This window comes from Maylandia zebra, linkage group LG6, assembly GCF_041146795.1.
Source record: "Maylandia zebra isolate NMK-2024a linkage group LG6, Mzebra_GT3a, whole genome shotgun sequence".
NCBI lineage: Eukaryota > Metazoa > Chordata > Actinopteri > Cichliformes > Cichlidae > Maylandia > Maylandia zebra.
The window spans coordinates 36,890,548-36,912,328 of record NC_135172.1 but is presented as its reverse complement, the minus strand read 5'-3'; the positions used below and the strand labels follow the sequence as shown (position 1 = coordinate 36,912,328).

Below are 21,781 nucleotides of genomic sequence, written 5' to 3'. Positions count from 1 at the left end.
ACTTTTAGATCAACTTCTTGTAGGATTGGTTTGATTCAATTCTTCTTCTTCTTTAGCTGTTCTCCTTAGGGGTCACCACACAGAACCATCTGCCCCACCTTATCCCTAGCATTCTCTTCTGTCACACCAACCCTATTATGGATTAAACACAATGGAATTTAGTATAATTAGTCAAGTATTTTACTGACTTACCTTCTGCTTGACTTTTGCATTGTGCTACTTTTATACCTCTACTCCACTTTATTGTGGATGTAAATTTTGTACTCTGTTCTCCAAACGATTTATTTGAAAGCTTTAGTTACTTATTATTTTGCTACCTATTAATGTTAGACCGTCATAGATTTAAATTAATATAAAGTTAACGTTATATACACATTTGTAAAATCATACCATACATACATAATTCTTCGATCCTGGGAACTGAAAAACACAGTTGTAGTCTCCGTCCTTGGTAGCCTGTGTTATTATAGCCTGTGTTAATATCCCCTGAACGGACCCTGTCAGTACTGCCAGTGATTTTCTGCAGAGAAGATTTAGGTTTGAAGTCGAGTCTTTGATCTGTTGCCCTTGAGATGATGGATCTATTAGCCTTGCCATGATGTAAAGAAGACATTATTTGACAGAGAAGCCTTCGCACTTCACGGTCTGGTTGTTCATAAAAGCGTCACTTGAGGTAAGATCCTCGCGGTGAAGCGGACATATTCCTCTGGACGTTCCAGCCCCGCCCCTTCAACGCTGCTTCTGTTTTTCACGTAAAAAAGGGGGCGTAGTAAATTTAAGCAGAAGGAAGCTACCTTTGCGCCGGCTGTCAGTCCAGTGCCGGTTACAGCTGTATGGTGTTTGCCAAGCAAGTATCTTAGCTATGATTTTGTGTTTTTATAGCGTAAATTACACGAGAAACGTAAAGACTCGGTGGTAGGTGAATACTGTGATGTGGAGAGAGTGAAGACCCGTGTGTGACAAGTATACGCGTTTAGCTAGCACATCACAGTCAGTCGTTTTGTGGTTAAAAGGACTTGAAATAGGTTTTTATTTTCACTTCACGGGGTAACGGCAGCTAAAAATAATGCTAAAGCTGTTTTTAAGACATGCCCGTCGCTTTCCGTGGGTTACCAACGTGACACTGTACGGCTGCCTGTTCGCCGGGGGGGACTTCGTCCACCAGTGGTTCTCCGGGAGGGAGACCATCGAGTGGAGACAAACACGGAACGTCGCGGTGGTCGCGTTTAGTTTCCATGGCAACTTCAATTTCTTCTGGATGCGTTTCCTGGAGAGGAGATTTCCCGGGAACTCTATCGGGATGGTGATGAGGAAGCTGTTCCTGGACCAGACGACGGCTGCGCCCCTCGCCACCAGTGTCTTCTACACAGGTCGGTGGGCTGTGGGAGGCACAGGCTGGAGGATTTCTGACGGCGGTTAATGGTTAATCTCACAGCTGATCGCCTCTCTGTCCATTTGTAATCAGACCCATGCCCTCTCTGTGCTCCTTTCATGTGGCGTAATATCACCACTCGTTCCTTGTCTCGTGACACAGACGAGCAGAGGTCAAGTGAAAGACATGAAGGAGTGGATTATTACCACTAACTGGGCGGACTACGACTGATACTGCCAGCAGAAATTGCTTCATTACAGTGGTTTACTTTAGATGGGAAGTGATAAAATTCCTCCCTATCAGAACCCGGATCACAAAGGGACCTCAATCCTAGCAAGTTTTTAATAATAAATCCACAGAGGAAAAAATCAAAGAACACATGCTTATTTAAACATTTGACATATCTGCTGTCAAAGCTTATGATTACAGCTTTGAGAGTCGAGTCAAAGACTTAAATAACATTTAATTAAAATAATCGGATGAACAAAGACTTAGAAAGCAAGCAGAAAAGGAGAGCCAAGTCAGATTAAATGGAAAACAAATACTGAAAATAATACAAATGTGAAAAATGAAATCAGAATTGCATACTTTTTTGCTAGATTTAATTAGATTTTTATTATTCATCCAGAGCTCAAAAGAAATCCTCCAGAATGTACAAATAAGATTATAAGCGGGTTGTAATTTTCCTTGCAAAATACATTTTTGTTCATCAAATGACTAAAAATAACAGGAAACTGATTAGAATTTTCTTTAACATGCAGACCATTTGAGTTCTTGTATGTAGTCACTCCCCTAGAATGGCTCATTACAAACCAAAAAACCCCCCTGATTTTAGTATTTATGTTCCCCAGTATGTGCTGATGTCGAGACATAATGCAGGGGGAAAAGATTTTTTGGGGGGTACTGTAGAAATGGTTTTATTCAGCAGAGCAGAGCAGCTCAGTTGTTTTACAGTATTCATTACTGCTGAGCAAAAGTTGTTGTGGACTCGGGCAGTATTTTCACAATAAGTTATTGTGTAGCTTGTGCTTTCATGAGGTCCAGAAGTGTCAGTAAGGCTCCAATCCACTCAGATACAATCATAACAATATACAGCAATATTGCTGGTATAAATTTATCAGAACTTGTTATTGCAGTCTGTCACAAAACCTTTCTTTTGTAACTTCTTCTCTAAAATTGCTTCTGCTCAAAAAAAACTACAGATTTTATAACTATAACCTTAAATGTTGAAAGTGCAATAATCGCTTTTGGACATAAACTATTGAAAGTTAAATTAAAAATGAACTAGAATCAAGATAGTATAGTAAAATTAATATTTTCCCTTTTTTGTTAGGGAATAATAACCAATACATGCGAGACAGATTAAAGAATTTATTCAGAAATGGAGATGGATGGATTTTTTAAAGCCAGACCAGCACGTTTAGTTAAACACTTAAACGACCTAACATGGACCTATTTGACTCACTTCAAATGTGGAAACAGTTGAATCCTTAAAAATTGAGATACAGAAATTAATGTATTTGGGGATTAGACTCAGATGACCCATCATGCCAGAATGAAATCCCAGCGGAGATATGATTTAGGACAGCATGCCCCGGAGTCTAAACGCTGCTGGTGGTGAAAATGAATACAGAAGCTTTAATAGAGTTCTGGCTGAGGGGTTTAAACAAGATGGGGTAGAGGTGGGGTCTGTGGGAACAGAGATTTAAAACATGCAAAGCAGAGGCTGATTGGCAAAAAGAAGGTGGGTGAGAAAATGATTGGACTAGAGTAATGACGTCAGTATTGAGATTGACAGTACAGGGAAGCGGTAGCCGTGTAGAAAACAGAAAAGCAGCTGAACACTCACGGAGGCAGGCAGATAAGTGATTACAGATCCTTATTGAACTTACACATACGCTTCATAAACTCCATAATGATAGTGGAAAACAGTGTACACTGGGTTATTGTACTAATTTTTGTTTCAAATGTGGCTATATGTTTATCAAGATCTTCAAAAAACATGACATGATTATTTAATATGTTTATACTGTACAAACTGCATTGATCTTCCTGCACTGCCTATAAATCAGTCAAATCTCATGTGCCTCCAGGTGTCAGTTTCTTGGAGGGCAAAGAAGACATCTTGGAAGACTGGAGAGAAAAATTCCTGAATACTTATAAGGTGAGTCACAGACACAGGCTGTTGTTTTCTAAAGTCGTGACAGTTAACAGTATCTGTTTCAAAGCAGAAGAGTCCAATGTGTTGAGTGCTCAAATCCCAAACATCCGCAGTTTTATTGGTACAAACCGTTTATTAGGTGCTCTTCTGATTATGTTTTCTAGTTCTTATTTTGTGCTTTGTTTGTATCTCTCTTCTCAGACAGGGCTAATGTTCTGGCCATTCATGCAGGTAAATATCAGCATCATCATTATCAGCTTATGTCCATTAATATAATTGGGTGAAGCTATGTAGAGTAATTGTGCAATAAAGTTCAGGGATGAAGGGTATTGAGAGGGGATTTCTTAAAATCAGCCTGCAATTCTTCAGCTGAGACACTTGAGTTAGAAAACACAAACACTGCACTTGTCTTTACTCGCAATGACAAGTGACAGAGCGCTCCTACACGTAAGAGACACTCACGGACTTGTGCTCTGTCACCGTCTGCTTTCTTTATTTATACAACAGGAATTAATACATTCGTTCAGTGACGCGTGTGTGTGTGTGCGCGTGCGCGTGCAGCTCGCTTGGAGCAACTGTGACCACATATTTTTCTCTGGGAAACAGTATTCTGACTCTGATTCAATGATCTGCTTTGCTACATTTCAACTATTTTCATCAAGCAAAGACCAAAAACAGATACCATCAGAAATCAAAGTCCATACAGTGAGATCAGCAGAGCAAGTGGCACATGGAGGTTCAGGTTTAGACATAACAAAAAAATAAGGACAATGCCAAGGTAGGAAGTAACACATGAAGAAAAACCAAGCTTAAGAAATAACCAAAAGACAAAATGGTAAATGTGGAGAAATGAAGGCTCACACTAAACACGAAGACAGAGACGAGGGAACTTGGAGGACAAATGCATTAGCATTAAAGGATGAGGCAAAGGAGAGAACTGAGAGGGGAATCACTGACACTTAGCACAAGTAATAAACTCAAAGTAGAAACTGAAACTTAAACAGAAACCCAGCTAAATGGGCATCCAAAAAACTCCATGAAAACCAGAGAAGAAACCTAAGTCAAATACCACAATAAAGTTACAGTTCATTGTACTGCATTAGCAGAAACATGAATCAAAACACAGGATTGTAAAATGATAGTTTATTACTATGAAACTATGAAGTAAAAGCAGAAATAAAATATCCTGTAGTATCACAAAAATCAATCTCACCTTCAAAAACAGCGGTGGGCTCAGTGGGTGAGCAAGCGACGATATGCCGTATGACCAGAGAGCAGTAGGACCGGGTTTGAATCAAACCCTTAGCCCTTAGCTACATGTCTTCCCCTCTCTCTCCCCGCTTTACTGTCTATCTACACCCTCTCTATCCAATAAAGGCTAAAAAAAAAAAAAAGTCTAAATACGTATCTGGGGAAGTGTTTTTCTGTGTTTCTTACGTACTGCATTGGGTCATTGTCCACACCTTTTACCCTCCAGTTGCTATCCATACCACTGTGTTAAATAGCAATCAGTAGACATTTATGACATAATAGTGATGACGATATGCTGTTATCTCAATTTCTCTCAGTTTCTGAACTTTGCCTTGGTGCCTCTGTATGTGCGGACCACCTTCACTGGCTGCTGTGCCTTCATCTGGGCCACTTTCTTGTGCTTCTCACGTCAGACCGGTGATGGCACAGCTGGTGCTGCGCTGGCGTGGATGTTCCCTCATAAAGACGATGATGCCGAATACACTAAAGAGAAAGACAAGGTGGATGCCCCCAGCAAAGGGGCATGACTATGTAAACCCACACAGTAGCAGAGTCAGTCGTTTTTATGGAAGGTGACAAAACGTCAGCTGGACTAGTGGACTGCGGTCTAACTCAGCTGATGTTACACTAACACTGCCAAGGTCACAGGTCAAAGACTCGGTGAGATAAGAGTGAAAGTGCTGAAAAAAACTCCAGCATCTTGAATGTATATGCGGAATATTTTTATTATTTATGCAGTATATTAGCTCTGTGGGAAAACATTAAGATCTATCCTTCCATACCACAGTGACTATGACCATCGGCTCTTTTGTTCATTTTTATTAATGCCATCTTGTGTTTGTTCCACAAGTAAGGTCCTTTTTAAAAAAAAAATTTTAACTTGATTTGCTTGATTTGCATCAAAGTGAAAAACGGAATAGTGTACAAATGATTTCCACCATGTGGACACTGGCAGCTAATTTATTAGCTTAGAATTTTAATTAATGATGATTTGAGTCACATTTTAAACATTTAAATCTCAGCTTAACCTTTCATCTTTGGCTGAAAGAGTGCCTGATCGCTAAGAAATATCCCAGATGTTTCCAGTTTACATTTTAGTATATGATGTATCGAATACAGACATACCCAGGTACCAGTTAGGATTGTCACAATGTACGATTTTTACCTCAAATGATTTTCATGGTCAAAATAATTCACTGATATTATTACAAAATCCATAAAAAAAATCAACAAAAAGAAAGTCTGTAGGAATAGCTGTACAGACATGAAAGTAATAACAACTACAAAATTATCATAATTTCAGTTTTAAATATCACTGTTATTATGAATAACATCTATCCTGACACCTCTAGTACCAACAATATGTGATATTGTTTTATATGTTTGTATTATCAATTTATAGGTGGATCATTTTTACATAAGAACGCTAATGAACTGAGTGCACAGTATGAATCCATTCAAGCACAAGAAAAATGTAAGCAGATCTGAAAACACAGTTTTGATTTGCACATTTTCAGTCATCGTCATTTCACTATTTAATATGCAGTACTGAGAAAGTTAAAGGTTATGCCGTGTTGGTCTAATAAAAACTGGAAAAGCTTGTCTCAAACATCCATTTACTTGAAAGGAAGAAATGTTGCCTGCCTGTTTTTGTAACCTTTGTTAATATTATACCATCGCATGGGCTCAACCATCTGTATAAATATTACTTTATAGATACTTTATAGAACTTGCATGCATAAAAAAATGTTAAATCAGACGCCTCTGGCTTTTATAAATCGAGTGCAGCTAGAATACAGCAGTTTGTTATGTTATATATAGACTTTAATGGCATACTTCTCTTTTCTGTTTCACACAGATAATTAACTTTTTCTTTCTGTTTCCATGTACTACTGGAATTTATGGAGAGCTTTTTTGGTACGTTTGAGCCTAAAATATAGTTTGCGATTACATACTCATTCTGAGTGTGTGTGGCTATAACATTTCATCTGTCTCACAAGACGAAATTAGTGCTGTTAATAACATATTAATATATGAAGCACTGCTGGATCTGAGGTAAAGAAAAACATTTTAATCACTACTGTATCTTTTATCAGAGATTGGAGTGTATGTTTCTTAATAATAACTTCCGATTTCCTGACTGTATGTGTGCTGATACCCTGGAGCTGAAATGTCCAAGAAATGAATATTCCTTTTGTTTCTATGCTATTTTTCCAAAGTCAAAACCTTCTGTTTTTACTGGTTTTGTTGTCACAGAGCACAAATGGCTGCTGTTGACTGTGAAAACTCATCTAATTACTTCTGCACTAACCGCTGGAAATATAGTAATAATATTTATTGTTGAATAAATCGAGAAAATGTCATTCATTTATTGTTGGATTTTTTTCTTTTTACTGAGCACAGTGAGAACACCATTGTAGCTACACAAATGAAATGGACATTAATGAGCTTGTTCTTGTACCTACAACAGAACAATGGTCAATAGCCTCACAGTTTTTTTTCACAAAAGGTGCCTTTTGTTTGTTTTGGCTTGAGTTCAAGAGGAAAATCCCTCCTATGGATTACTTGCCATTTAGATGGACTACAGGTATTTTGAGAATCAAAGCTTGTATATAAAGCACTTCCCACTCATTGAACTGTATAGCCTTTGTACGCAGTTTTACAAGGTAGTAAACTTAAACAATGAAGCTTCCTTTTTTCCATTAAAGTGGTTTCTAAATTTGTAACAGATTGTTCAAAAAGATGTTTGCCTGATTTTCCATAAAGCAAACTGACCAACTGTGTGAAAACACCTGCTTCTTAACCTTTGTCAGTTTTATATGCATGTGAGTCAAAGAAAAGCCTAAGGAGACAAACTGTTGAAGCGCTCTCACCAGAGACAGTATATAATATTAAACTACTAACTTGCAATACACTGAATACAATCATCAAAAACATTAATGTGTACTATGAAAATTAGTAGGCCTATTGTTTTCAGATAACGTTTCCTTACTTATCCCTTAAGTTGGGAAACGGGTTTATTACAACAGTTCACTAAGTTCATCATAACGAGTAACAAAATAGCTAAAAAAGCAAAATAATAAAAATATTTCAATAAAATGACAGCGTTGTTTATATATGTATGTATATATATATGTATGTATGTATATGTATATATATATGTATGTATGTATATATATGTATGTATGTATATGTATATATATATGTATGTATGTATGTATATATATATATATATATATATATATATATATATATATATATATATATATATATATATATATATATCCTAGTGTGTATGCGCGCGCACTTCTATTCAGCGGAAAGCCTGCATTTGCGAAAGACGGATAAGTTGAAGTGAATGGATGGATGGATAAGTGGAAGAGGAAACATAAAGAAATTTGTATATATGATTGTGTATATATGAAATTTCAATTACTAAATAAAACATAGGTAAATATTTAGATTAGGTTGTGTGTGTGTGTGTGTGTTTTTTTTCCCCTCTTCTCTCAATGCGTTCTCGGTGATAGTGGGTGTCTCCCAGCCTTTACATTCCTGGCCGCACTGCGCATGCTCTCTACATCCTCTCCATCCACACGTCGAAGGACTTGAAACCTCGAATAAAGATGCTCAACGTCTCGGGTCCCTGGAGCCTTGTCACCGGGTGAAATTTGACTTATCTGAAAGGTCGCACAGACTCAGAGACGAGACGCAGAAGGACGACATCGTTTCTCGGTTTCGGCGCGCGTGCACTCCACCGACATGGAACTGAAGAAATCTATATCGGACACCGAGCGCGCGCTCAGGAGCTACGGAGCTGTGTCGGAAACGGCGTGGACAACGGACAAAGGTGAGCGTCGTCAACGAAAAACAATAAAATAAAAGGGAATAAAGACAAAAACGGGAAGTGTGTGGCGGGAAACGTGCAGCTGTGGTCTCAGCTTTTCTTCAGTGTGTGTTTCGCTGTCAGGATGCCCAGTCAGCACTTAGAGTTTAAATGGTTAAAGCGTGACTCACAAAAGGTTTGGGATGGGATCAATAGCGCTGCCTTGGTACTAAAAAGCGTATTACGTCCCTTATGTGCAAACCGTGGGTAGCATATTGCGCCCTTTGTTAATGAATTTTAACCACTAAAGGTCTCGGACGCAGCGCATTTGCAAACTTGTGGATATTTAATTGTGAGCTGATAAGATGCAGCAGGAGCACTAGCTCTGAGTGAACACCCTGCTCCTCTGCTCTAATCAGTGTACGTATATCTATATGAAAGGGCTCAAGAGGCAGCTTTAAAAAATGTTATTAACTCTATTCCCCACTTTCAGTGATTATTCATGGGATTCATTTTGCGTAGCTGTGTTGGCGAGACTCACAAGTACCAATAATAAATATAACAACAACAAATTAAGGCTAATTTGTTGTTGTGATAATAGAGCATAAGCTGCAAAAACGCCAAACAAGACATTAAATTCAACATCACACGATCCTGTCTTATTTGTTCTATTCAAGGCTGCATATAAAATGCACACTCTCTCATTTATTAAGTAGTGTCTGAAGTAGCTCAGAGCTCTGTCTCCTCTTCAGAGAGCTTTTTTTTCTTCAGCAACTGATGAAAATCTATTCAAATTAAAGTGATATGAAAAAAAGAGGAAAATCCTCCCCATGGAAAGCCAGAATCAATAAAATATTTGCTTGGCATTCATGGTTGTTAGATGATTGATTAATCTATTTTTATGTCACATGCCTAATGGATTTCATCTTTAGTCAATACCACGCATGTTAGATGATAAAATGAAATGGTTGTTTAGTTTTAATGCTGATTTGGATTTGTGCCTGTGGCAATATTAATGCACAGTCATGATCAAATGAAATCATTCAAACGCAAAGCTTCGGGATGGGCATAAAGCAGCAAAAACAGAGTTTGTTTACATCGTCTTAGATGTTTCTGTTATTTTCTCCTGTTCTCGTGTGATAAAAAGTGTTTTAGTGACGTAGCTGAATGACGAAGCTAGAGAAATATAAGAGACTTCAGAAGTGTCCCTCCTGATTCCAGTCATCATCATCACAGGGGAGTAGTGTGTGAAGAAACTTCCAGATTAAGTCTGAGAAGAAAATGCAGAGGATATTTTTAGAAACAGATCCAGCCATTGCTCTCTCGCGCTCTCGTTTTCTTTCTGCTACAAAGACAAACATACAGGCAGAAAACAACACAGAGGTACAACAAAGGCAGCTCCCTGCAGGTTTGTGTCCATCTATTAGGCAAATAGCACACGTGTTTGCCTTGCACTTTCTATTTTGTCCCCACCATCTGTTTTTTTTTCTTCTTTTTTCCCCACTGGAGGGGGTGTGGTCCGGCAGCAGTGTGTACAGTGTGACTGCAGCATGTGTCAGGGGGTGTCTGCATTCGATGTCATACAGGCACTGACATTTCCCTGTTGTTAAACCCCATGTGGCTGCTGCAGTACACACGATCCTGACTCTCAGGGTTGTTTTAGCCTCATTAAGTCGTAATCCTGAAGTACACCAATGAGCCAGTTAGTTTTAGTGAAACTGGGGTAGTTCAGGTGTGGTTTACATTGGCTGGATTTTGTTGTCAACCATACCTGTCTCTGAGGAAAGCGCCACTTTTAATTATATTAGCATTTAATTACTTATAGTGTTTTTAGTGCTCAGTAGGTGTTAGCGGCATGTCGGGTTCAGAGAGAGCTGTTAAGACATTATTGAGCTGGCACTTTGCCACTTTTAATGGTCTGGTCAGGACCTAATGCAGCTTGGTGTTATTGATGATGAACACGTGGCTGTAAGCGAGGCAGAGGAACGTGCGAGGAAAAAGCAAGAAACAGTAAAATAAAAAAAGAGGAGATAGAGGAAACGCGTGTAAAACTTTAGTTCGTATCTCGCTGATACAAACTTTCGCAACTGCGTCTTTTGTCAGCAGACGTGTCAGATGGTGATTCAACATCAGCAAGGCACAAACAAAGTGCGCCCTCCTGTGCAGACTTCTGTCTGCTGTGGTGAGTCAGCTCCATCCTCAGCAAGCATCCATGAAAAGTATCACAAACGCACACTGCAGTTAGTGTTGCTGCAGGAGGACGGAGGACTGATCCCAACCCTCTAATATTACCGTACATACTTTGAATAAATCATGTGTCAGAGTGTGTTATAGATGCAAATAACTGTTTAATCAGGTGTAGTGTGACGTGGCATCTGTAGACCGGACATTATGTCCTGTTGTCCTGGCATCACTTCACAGCCTGAGTGGGAAGAAGGAATGACAGACACTTAGAATCCTTGTAATTTCTATATGGAGAAGTGAGTATTCATATGAGAAGATCAAGTAAGGTACACTATATAACTGTCTTTTGAGACACTTTTACGCAATAGTATTTTTATCATAACAATACTTTTATGTAATTTCCAGCTTAGTATGTTTATTCATTCATTCTACTAGAGTAGCTTTGCATAATTAGCAGTAAAAAGATACCTTTGTTTACTTTACACCGAGCTCCCCTTCAGCCAGGTACAACACTTCCCATAATGCAACTTTGTAAAGTTCTTCATTGGTCCCTTTGTCAAAGCCTTGGTGAACCAGGCTTTCTCTTCTGAGGAGGGAATCAGCACACCACAGTGCTAAACACTTTCACACACAGAGAACATAGATAGGTTTTCCATATTGGCTCGATTTATGCTGTTGTCCGTATGCTGAGCCGCTTCATCAGGTGTTGCGGCATTTTTGTGGTCGGTGCATTGACGAGTGCATTAAGTGGTTTGTCTGTATAGTAGCTGCAATGTTTCTGCATGTTACTGGCAGAGATGGAGTGTGAGGTCAGTTCCAGCTTGGGAAGAAATCAACGAGAAGCCACATCTGGTCATCGGTCCGTGCTGAAAGTGCTTTTTCTGTCTCTTTGGAAAATACTTGTGATATATTCCTGGTTAATTCCTTTCTTATGGGCGATTGGAAGCTTTCAGAAAAAAAATCTGTAATTTATGGCTGAAGCACTGCTTTGATTTTAAACTTCAGATCACTTAACTCAATTATCCACACCTCTTTCTCACCAAATATCATGCTCTTGGGTGCAGTGATATGACATGTCACACAGAGAGGAGGTGAGAAGTGAGTTTGCCAAGAAGCTGACGGTATGAGAAAGTTTTCAACGATGAAACGAAAGGAGTGAACTTTCCAATGCACATGTGACATCAAATCAAAGGAATGAGGACTTTACATTTTAGAGCTTTAATTAGATGCGGCCAATGGAAGTAAGCCATGTGTAGTACTTGTTCTCTGTAATTTAAACCAAGCAGGCATGGTTGAACTGTGAAGGAGTGTCCAGAGTGAATAAAACTATGGTTCAAGAATGTCTTGTAGGTCTGTCTTCTTTTATTGCATTGTTTTTCCTCTGTTTGTCTTCCTCTCAGGTCACTCAGATGTGTCAATGGCAGAGAGCACGATGTCTCCAGAGGAGATCGAGGTGGAGATGGCTCGTATCCAACGCCTGCGGGAAGTCCTGGTGCGCAGAGAGTCAGAGCTGCGCTTCATGTGAGTGTCTGTGTTTTTTCTGAGACCAGAGGTTCGCCTTTTTTTGGGTTTTTTTTTTTTAACCAAGACACAGTTGATACTCTTAATACAACACAAAGGCATACGTGTTACTTCCTTCACACATACATTAAGCTTGGTGCTCAATATTTAGGGAAGCTGTCAATTTGTCCATTGATTATTCCGAGGGCTGGACATGCATGTAGCAGCTGAATGAGTCATCACTGATGGACTCACTGGCCGCTAAGCTTAAAGGATTATAGATCACTGCTGAAAAAGAAGTTTTAACAGCATTATATACCCGCTCAGTGTATCGTTTTAAAACTAAAAATGGAAATACAAGGCTTTGTTTATTTTTGTGCAAAACTATTTCCAAATTTCTCACCAATGAACCATGTATTTTGGGGGATAACTGCATGTTTAGTATCTGCCCAGTGATGGTCGAAGTATCAGATGAAGCTGATAAAGATTTAAAAAATCCCACAGTGTTGCACTGTAATAAAAAGCCTACTTGCAGGGCTTAATTAGGCCACCATGCTGCTTATTGTTATCTCTCTGCTGTCCGTCCTCACGTGCAGGCACAGACACACCAAGTAGCAGATGGCGTGCCAAAGGTTGCTGGAATCTACTAATACCGATGAGAGAGTAAAACACAAGGCAGAGGAGGGAGATATACGGAGCGAGGGATCTAGGAGGGGAGAAAGGAGAAGGAGGGAGGTGTAAAACACAGCAACTGGGATACATGCAGGGAGGAGGAGGAAGGAGGCAGGAGGCTGTGGATGAGTCATCGTCCTGATCTATCACAAGGAGAATTAAATCTGCTCCACACACACACACACACACACACACACACACACACACACACACACACACACACACACACACACACACACACACACACACACACACAGACAGACAGACAGGGATTTAGGTAATAAAAAGGGAAAATGCCGAGGCCCCAAGGGTGAGACATGAGGGCTACAGGAAGCACAGAGAGCATGCAGGATTGATTTTTTTTGTCGTTGTGTGTTTTCCGTCTCGACACACTTAACACACTCACTCCTGATGTGTGAGCTCGAGGCTATGAAATCTTAATGACAAGAACAAGAGCGGAGTTTATTCAACAACATCCAGCTAATGGTGATTATTTAGAGATTAACACTGAAACTGTTTGCTAATGAATTAATAAGTTCAGTGACATTAATGAATTGAATGTGGGTAATTTATTCTGAATAATAAAAACCATTCAGAGTGCTTTGGTGGGCTCGCTTTTTAAAATGTTTGTTAACTGAATGTGTTTTGAATGGCTTTTTATATCAAGAGAAGTGATGTGAAGACTCTGTGTTGTACTGTGTGTTGTGCTCGAGGACATTGTGGCAATCGTTTTTGTGTAGCAAAACTGATAAAATGGCAGGTTCGGAAATTGGCAGCTTTAGAGATAAAGTCAGAAAATTAGTTGCAGAAAGCTAAATTCTTCACCTCATAAAGACTTAATATAAAAAAAGCTCCGCTTGTTAGATTAGAAAATCCTTCAAACTAATTATCCAGCTCCTCTACATCAGATTATTGTTTATTTTCTTCAAGATTCCTTATTATACAGTGTAGGTCTGCCTGACGTCATGTCAATCAGATAAATATGTCAGAAATGGAAGTGGAAGCAGCTAATAATATCAGTTTGTCTGTAATCTGATGGAAGCCAGTGCTTTACTTTTATTTCTCCCTTTTATCTTTTCAGGATGGATGACATTCAGCTCTGCAAAGACATCATGAGTTTAAAGCAGGAGCTAAGGCAGATTGTCGCAGTACCAGGTACAATTAACAGTCACTCATGGAAATTCTGCATCAAAATCAGGCGATAAAGAACTCACAGTTGTTCCTCTGCATGCAGAACTGTCCACACTCTCTGTTTAGACTTGACCAAAAATAGATCTTTTGATAGAAAGTGCAGCTCACAGGAGGCCTATCGCCTCTGCGAGTATCACACTGATTTATAGGACGTGTCGTAACAATAAACGACGCAGGATTGATTGTAAGTCCCAGGGACACAGTGAAGTTATGAGGGAGAGATAAGCATACACACACTCACAAACACATAAACATCCATGCATCATCACTTTGAAGGAAACACAAGCTGAGGGAGGTTTTCCAGGCAAAGAGTCTAAAATGAATTTCAGTAAACACTCATTTACTGCCTGCATGTTTTCATTGTGCAAAAACGGAATCAAATATTAGCCTACAGTCACTTCCAGCGTTGCCTGTATCAGAAATGCAGCGAGAATGTGCTGAAGTGGCTGACTGACGTCAGCTGCATCGCACATAGCAACCCAAATGCGTACATGAGGCTATGCATAGAGAGAACCTGGCAACAGCAGCAAAACACACCTCCTCCGAGCGCATGTACATCATGTGTCAGTGTGTGTGTGCAGGAGGGGCTGGTGTTGTGTTCAAGGATGCACACATGAGGATCAGGACTGACCTGTCAAATGCTGCCTGGATTTTATTTTACCACTTTGACAACCCAGCAGCATATACGAAATAACAGAAACACCCTGACAATACAGTAACACATCCAGCATGAGTAGTTCTAATTTAGCCTGTGTGAAGGCTAAATTTTCCCCGCAGCTTGAATGAAGTAAATCCCTGAAGGGAATCTGGTTCTCGACTAGTTTGATGTGTTTTTTTTTAAAGAATTTTCTCATTTAAATTCCTTGTGTATTTGTGGAAAATTTATAAGGAATCTTCAATTTTGAGATCCAGATAGACTTAAAAAATAATCCCTTTTAATGGGCTCGGACTCACCTCTGACAGAATTACTTCTTTGGGAATGCGGCTAAAAAACAAGAAACCAAATCAGTCAAATAGCCCCCTTTGGAAGAATTGAAAAAGTACAGCACAAACGTAAATCAGATTAAGAGTAGTATATAACTAGTTTTGCCAACATTGATCAACATAGAAGGCTGCGCGAGAAAAACAGAAGTGTCTTGAGTTGAGGTGTGTTTTATTTTTTTCTAGCTTTAATTCATAGGAGAGAAGATATGTTACTTTCTTATCACATAAATTATTAATAGGATCGCATTATAACATAGTGTTCCTTTTATTTTGTCCACTTGCCACCTAGTCTGCACTGCCCTGTAGAATCTCACTGACATTCCCTTGTGCCAAAAGTGTTGTGTATGCTGTTAAGGGGGTTCTGGTATCCCATTACTCCACTCCAGGACAAAAGGAGTCATGTGACAGACCCAGCTACCTCTCCTGCACCTGCTCCTCTGACTTTGGATTATGTGTCTAACCCGTGCATCCTTCAGGCTGTCCTGCCCCCTGGGAGCAGGACAGCTGGTTTTAACAGTCATTTTTCATCCGCTTTTTCTCAAATAGCCTAGATATCAGCATTGCCAGACAGCCTACCTCTGCAGCCATGTGTCGATGTGTCCTTTTCTGTTTTTACATACATCTGATTTGGTCTGTTAGTGTATATTCTGTGCTTTGGAGTGTGAAGGTTAGCTCTTTGAGGCAGGACAATTCTGATGCTTGCAGATGCTTAATCCTTCAGCCAGCAAAACCAAAAAGAAGGCTCACAAACATTTGCATAATTGAGTGAGTGCCTTATTTGTTATAAATTATGCGTGAGTCAGAATTAAGGATCTGTTTTGTGACGTGACTCAGTGTTAAAGAGAATCTGACATTCCTGTAGGGTCGGTCTGTAGACATCAGACGGGTTGCTGCTGTCCGTCTTATTTTCTTCCTTGTTTTCCCCCCAGAGAAAGAAAAAACCAAGAAGCACAGGCAGCGAGAAGAGGAACTGATCCTGAAGATCCATAAACTGGTGCAGAAGAGGGATTTTCTGGTCGACGATGCCGAGGTGGAGAGATTAAGGTACGGCCCTCCTAAGCTCTGAGCACAGCTCATATCTGGGATGACGTCTCTGTGTGCTGACTGTCTGTTTACTCAGATACCGCTGGCTGTTTATTTCTTCATTTGATCCTCATAGAAGAGTTGAGAAACAGCAGGAAGGAGACTCATTAGAGTAAATGTGTAGCGCGAATGTGAACTTGACTGAAGACGGCGAACAGGGGTCACTTCATCATCACAGCAGTGTTTAGCTGTGTGTGTGGGAGGGAGGCTGACTGATGACTGTGGCTCTGCATTGTCTGCTCCCCCAGATAACCCACAGAGTGTGACACAGATAACTTTCAGATAGGCAAGATAATGGGTTTAAATCACAGCGTGAACAAATGTCTGTGGGACTCAAAAGATTAATTTTGAAACTGTGCCTTCAGATTGTTCTGGGTTATTTCGGTGTCATTATAATCATTTTTTGTGACAGTACTGAGTCACAACCAAAGAGTCTTAAAAGTGATTATCTTCTATCAAAATCAATGCCACATGTAGCATTAGATTACGTCCAATCGTGTGTTCTCTTTAATTTCAGGTAACAGAGCTGCAAAGAGAAATCTTTAATTTTACAGTCTACTGGGTCTACTGGGAGTTTTCCCCCACAGACATCTCTAGAGTTTATTGAGAAGATATCCAAAATGCCTTGCTGAAGCCCGAGGTCAATAGCCAGACTGCTTTAGGCTCATAGGAAGGCGAAAGTAATTCAAATAATAACTTGTTACAACACTATGCTGAAGAACATGTCTGAACATACAACATATTGAACCTTGAAGCAGATGAGCTGCAGCAGCAGAAGACCACACCAGGTGCCACTACTGTCACCTAAGAGCAGGAATCTGAGGCTACAGATTGTCAGTTGGGCTGCTGCTGGTTATGTAATGATGTGAGGGATATTTTTATGATACTTCGGGGCCATTAGTACTAATTAAGCATGGTTTAAAATGCCACGTCACCCGAGTATTGTTGCTTACCGTGATTTCCTTAACTTTACTCAAATTGTCTCTGCAGTCACCCGATCTCAGTCCAAAAAAACACCCCTGGGATGTGATAGCATCATGAATGTGTGATGCCATCATGTCAATATGGACCAAAATCTCTGAGCATCATGTTGACAAGCTGTTTGTTGTGCTACAAGAATTAAAACAGTTGTTAAGGCAAAAGAGGTTCCATAATGTTACTAGTAAGGTGTCAATAATGGCGTGGCTGGCGAGTGTATGTTTCTATATTTCCTATAAATTTGTTCAGAGGAAGCATATTGAAACAAAAATTCTCATTTAGGTCAGCAGATGTCATTTTGTTGAGTGTTTGAAGTCCTGTACAAAACTAAATGGTAGCCAACAAGGGTGCAGAGCAAGCTCCTTCCTAATATAATTTAGTGAGATACATGATTAAGTGTCTGAAAGACAGAGCAGATACAGAACCTAATAATAATCTTAATTTGTACTTCAAATCGTGGCTCAAGAGTTGGGAGTTCGCCTTGTAATCGGAAGGTTGCCGGTTCGAGCCCCGGCTTGGACAGTCTCGGTCGTTGTGTCCTTGGGCAAGACACTTCACCCGTTGCCTACTGGTGGTGGTCAGAGGGCCCGGTGGCGCCAGTGTCCGGCAGCCTCGCCTCTGTCAGTGCGCCCCAGGGTGGCTGTGGCTACATTGTAGCTTGCCATCACCAGTGTGTGAATGTGTGTGTGAATGGGTGGATGACTGGATATGTAAAGCGCTTTGGGGTCCTTAGGGACTAGTAAAGCGCTATATAAATACAGGCCATTTACCAATAAGGATGAAAGCACATTTATAGATCCTGATGACCAAAACGTCAAAATGTAGACCAGAGAAGGACAGAAAAACATTTTTATTATGCCTCTCTGGCTTCTGTATTCCAGCCAAGAATCGGTTTTCTTTTTTCGCCTCTTTTTGTCTTTAAATATATTTAAAACTGACCTCCGCCTCAAAGTGAAATTAACAGAAAAAATGGATTATTTGTTGATTTCTTCATCTTCATATTTTATTGCAGTTTGAAGGTTACAAGAGCTCATGACTGCTTTGAAAACAGAAATATTAGATATATAAAATGTGCTCAGTAGAGCTTACATTTTATTACTAAACTAATTATAGTTAATTCAGGACCACTGTAGTCCAAGGATTATTATTTCACTGAGCAGTAATTCATGTTTAGCAGCGTAGCTCTGTTCTGGAAGAGGCGCTCAAAATATTCTCAGCTTAGCTGTCAGCTGATCGGGTCTGGACTGTATTTGACAGATTTCTTTTGGACTAGTGTGAGTCCAGATACTGGTGGAGTTGATGTAGTTGGGCGACCGTAGCTCAGGGGGTTGGGAAGCGCATCTGTAACCGGAAGGTCGCCGGTTCAATCCCCGGTCAATCTGTCCTGGTCGTTGTGTCCTTGGGCAAGACACTTTACCCTACTGGTGTTGGCCAGAGGGGTCGATGGCACGATATGGCAGCCTCGCTTCTGTCAGCCTGCCCCAGGGCAGCTGTGGCTACAACAGTAGCTTGCCTCCACCAGTGTGTGAATGCGAGAGTGAATGGGTGCCTTGAAAAGCGCTATATAAATCCAATCCATTATTATTAGTAAAGTCATGGAAACTTTGGCATCTAGGAGGATGAAGTGATGATTGAGGAGGTTAAACGTTGGTAGGTCTGAAAAGGAAGATTGACAGAAGGAGCAGAGAGTGATTGACCTGAAGAGTGTGAGCAGAAAGATAACATGACAAGTACAGTGACGTCAAAAGAGTGAAAGAAGCGATTTTGACAGAGTGGGAAAAAGAGGCAAGAAGGAGAAAGCGACAAATAGAAAGAGACAGAAAGTGTTCATACATACTCGGATAAAGACAGGAAGGAGCTGAACTGACTCCAAAGCTTCAAAACAAGTATGTATGTTCCACTAGTGTATGTAGGCAGTGAGAGTGGATAACCCTGATATGATTCTGACTGACCACGTGGCAGCCAGTTAGATCAAAGTCTGCACAAAGGAAGGGGAAAGGTAACAGAGATGAAGCCTGTTTTTATGAAAGATAAGTCTGTAGTTGCTCAAAGTAATAAAAAAAAAACCCTGGTTGTTTCAGACAGTAGGCTTCACCAAGGCCCACTATAAGATGAGGATTGTCTTGAACTGTAAAGCATGTGTGCTCACTTTAATAGAGATTAAGAAGAAAAATGCAGAGCTTGAAATGAACAGACGAAGGAATTTTAAAAGTTGGTAGTCTCTTAAAACAAAACACCCCCCCAGATGTTTAGCTTTGAAAATACCAAAAACTGTGGCGCAGCCATGCTGTCCTGTCAGTCAGTCAGTCCAGTAGTGCTGCTTCAGTCAGATAAAAGCAGACATTTTCTGAATTTCATTCAGACTAAAATGTGGATGTTTTGTACCTCAGGGAGAAGGAGGAGGACAAAGAGATGGCGGAGTTCCTCAGGCTGAAGCTGATGCCTCTGGAACAGAAGCTCAAAGTCACACAGAGTGAGTGAGAGGTTAAAAATAACTCATGCACACCATCTTAAAGAGACAAGAGCATTGTATGTGATTATGTCTCTTTTTTCCCTCTCCCTTTACGACAAGATCCTCCAAAGCCCAAGAGACAAATCCCTGAGCCGCCTCCCAACAAGCCATCCATCACCAAGTCAGGAGCGGCCATCATTAAGGACTGCTGCGGAGCCACCCAGTGTGCTGTAATGTAACTGACCCAAACCTGCTTATGGCCCCGACCCTGTGTCAGACACCGCACTCACATCACACGACATGACGTACATCACTTCCTGTTACTCGGAGAGTCACAGTCAACCACGAAACTGTTCAGGTATCAGATTCGTAGCTTAGTTTGCAAGAGGTTGGGAGCTGATCCCCGGTCGGTATTTAAGGGAAACTTTTATAGTAAGGAGCTTTTAACCAAGACCATGAAATAAAGGGAAAGGAAGCTGTGAAGAGAACTGTAAATAAAAACTATGTTGAAAGTGTTGATTTATTTATTCAGTCAGTTTTCAGATTGGTTAATTCCATCATGACAGGTTCAATGAGGATGGATCTCATCTGCAGAGCTACAAGCACAATGTCCATAAAGTGAACTGAATGCTGGGGTTCTCTGACAGGAAGAGAAAAGCTGATGTCTGACGACGGGTATTCATTCATTTAGTGCTTAAAATCCAACCAGTGAATCTCTCAGTTGCTACATTTTTATCATTTTCCCCAGGTGGGACAAACACAAGTGGCTCTGAAAAACAATATGGCTCCCTGCCAAGGGACTTATGCAAACTGATTTATATATGCTAATGAGGAGAGGGAGCCAGTGGATGATTTTTTCTACAAGTGCTGAGCAATATTATCAAACAGCAGTTTAATTCTTAAGGCATTTACAAGTTAAACAAAGACTTAATGCTGAACAAACTAAGTTGCCTCTTTTCCACTGACGTGCTGCCAGTGCCCGTGTTGAACTGGTTCTGTATGACAGAGACTGAAGTCAGTGCCAAAAATCTGATACAATACTGTTGCCAAGCCGGAAGTTGAAACCACTAACATCAGGGTGGAGATACAAGAAATATAGAGATTATTCACCTGCAGATTCTGTCCACAGTACCCCCCACCCCACTGAAATTACTCCAACCTTTGCTATATAGCATCCGGTTCATTCTCAAACCTGTGGAAATGTCAGCTGGTTCGCAAAGGCTCTATGCAGCACGGCATCAGTGGAAACCAGATTAAAAATGAGCTTATATTGGGCTCAGTGCTAGTTAGCAATGTGCGTCCTATAGGAGAGGTCCAATTATGTTTCTAGAAGTCTTCAAAAGGACAGTTTTCTCTATCCAATCTGGAGTGAGATCACAGAGAATCATCAAAAGAAAACTCTTGTATATCAGAACAACATTTAAATGAAAATATGATGGGAGAAAAGTTTACAATTCATTTTGAGATAAAAAAAAAATCCATTTACATCTTGAGGTGTTCTGGGGAGTCCTCTAAATCAAATGTTATAGATTGTAGTAGAATAAAACTGGAACAAAAATGCATCTAAACTTTTTCCAACACAATTTATAGAGAGTGCCAACTAGCATCCAGCCTAATGACTCACCTTTATAGTTTTCAGGAACCCCTTTCATGATGACTTTAATGCCTGTATATGCCAACACTTGATCTTCCATCATCACATTTACCCTCCTCCCCAAATCAGCACATCAGAGGCCATATTAAGATCTGCATCATCAGCTGCCAGGAAGTGTTCACTGTGGTAGTGAGACATCATTCATCATCATTCTGGATATTGCAGAGAAACAACATGCATCCTTTGAACTTAAGTCTTGCGTTTTTAAAATGATAAACTCCAGGAAATGAATGCAACTCTGCTGTAAATGCCTCCAATAGATGGTGTGTGTTTGAGTGTATTTAGGACTTTAGTGTGACTCATGTCAAGCAAAGTGTTGCTCTCTGTCACTTTACCTTTGTTCTGATAACTTAGCATTCTGTAGTTGTAGTGGATTTATGAAGGTCCTAATGTCAAAGTATTGAACAAATATGCAGAAAATAAGCTGAAACTACCTGTACATATATGTTTAAATAAAGAGCATCTTTCAGGAACTC

The 21,781-nt window shown here is 40.1% G+C and overlaps 1 protein-coding gene across 3 annotated transcripts; it reads left to right on the top strand.

The window, feature by feature from the left end:
• The first annotated feature begins 738 nt into the window (after positions 1–738).
• bmerb1 (bMERB domain containing 1) lies at positions 739–21,778 on the top strand. 3 transcript variants are annotated; one of them, XM_076885177.1, is made up of 7 exons: positions 748–1,370; positions 2,306–2,317; positions 12,201–12,312; positions 14,045–14,118; positions 16,068–16,182; positions 19,590–19,672; positions 19,772–21,778. In XM_076885177.1, the coding sequence occupies exons 1-7, from the start codon at positions 1,067–1,069 to the stop codon at positions 19,888–19,890; spliced, it is 819 nt and encodes a 272-aa protein (XP_076741292.1). In that variant the 5' UTR covers positions 748–1,066; the 3' UTR covers positions 19,891–21,778. The 3 variants fall into 3 exon arrangements, with proteins under 3 accessions (XP_004538970.1, XP_076741292.1, XP_004538971.1); XM_004538914.3 differs by lacking the exons at positions 748–1,370; positions 2,306–2,317 and adding an exon at positions 8,311–8,631 and having other exon boundaries at positions 12,192–12,312; XM_004538913.3 differs by lacking the exons at positions 2,306–2,317; positions 12,201–12,312; positions 14,045–14,118; ... (1 more) ...; positions 19,590–19,672; positions 19,772–21,778 and adding exons at positions 3,466–3,536; positions 3,735–3,764; positions 5,102–7,151 and having other exon boundaries at positions 739–1,370.
• The last annotated feature ends 3 nt before the right edge of the window (positions 21,779–21,781 follow it).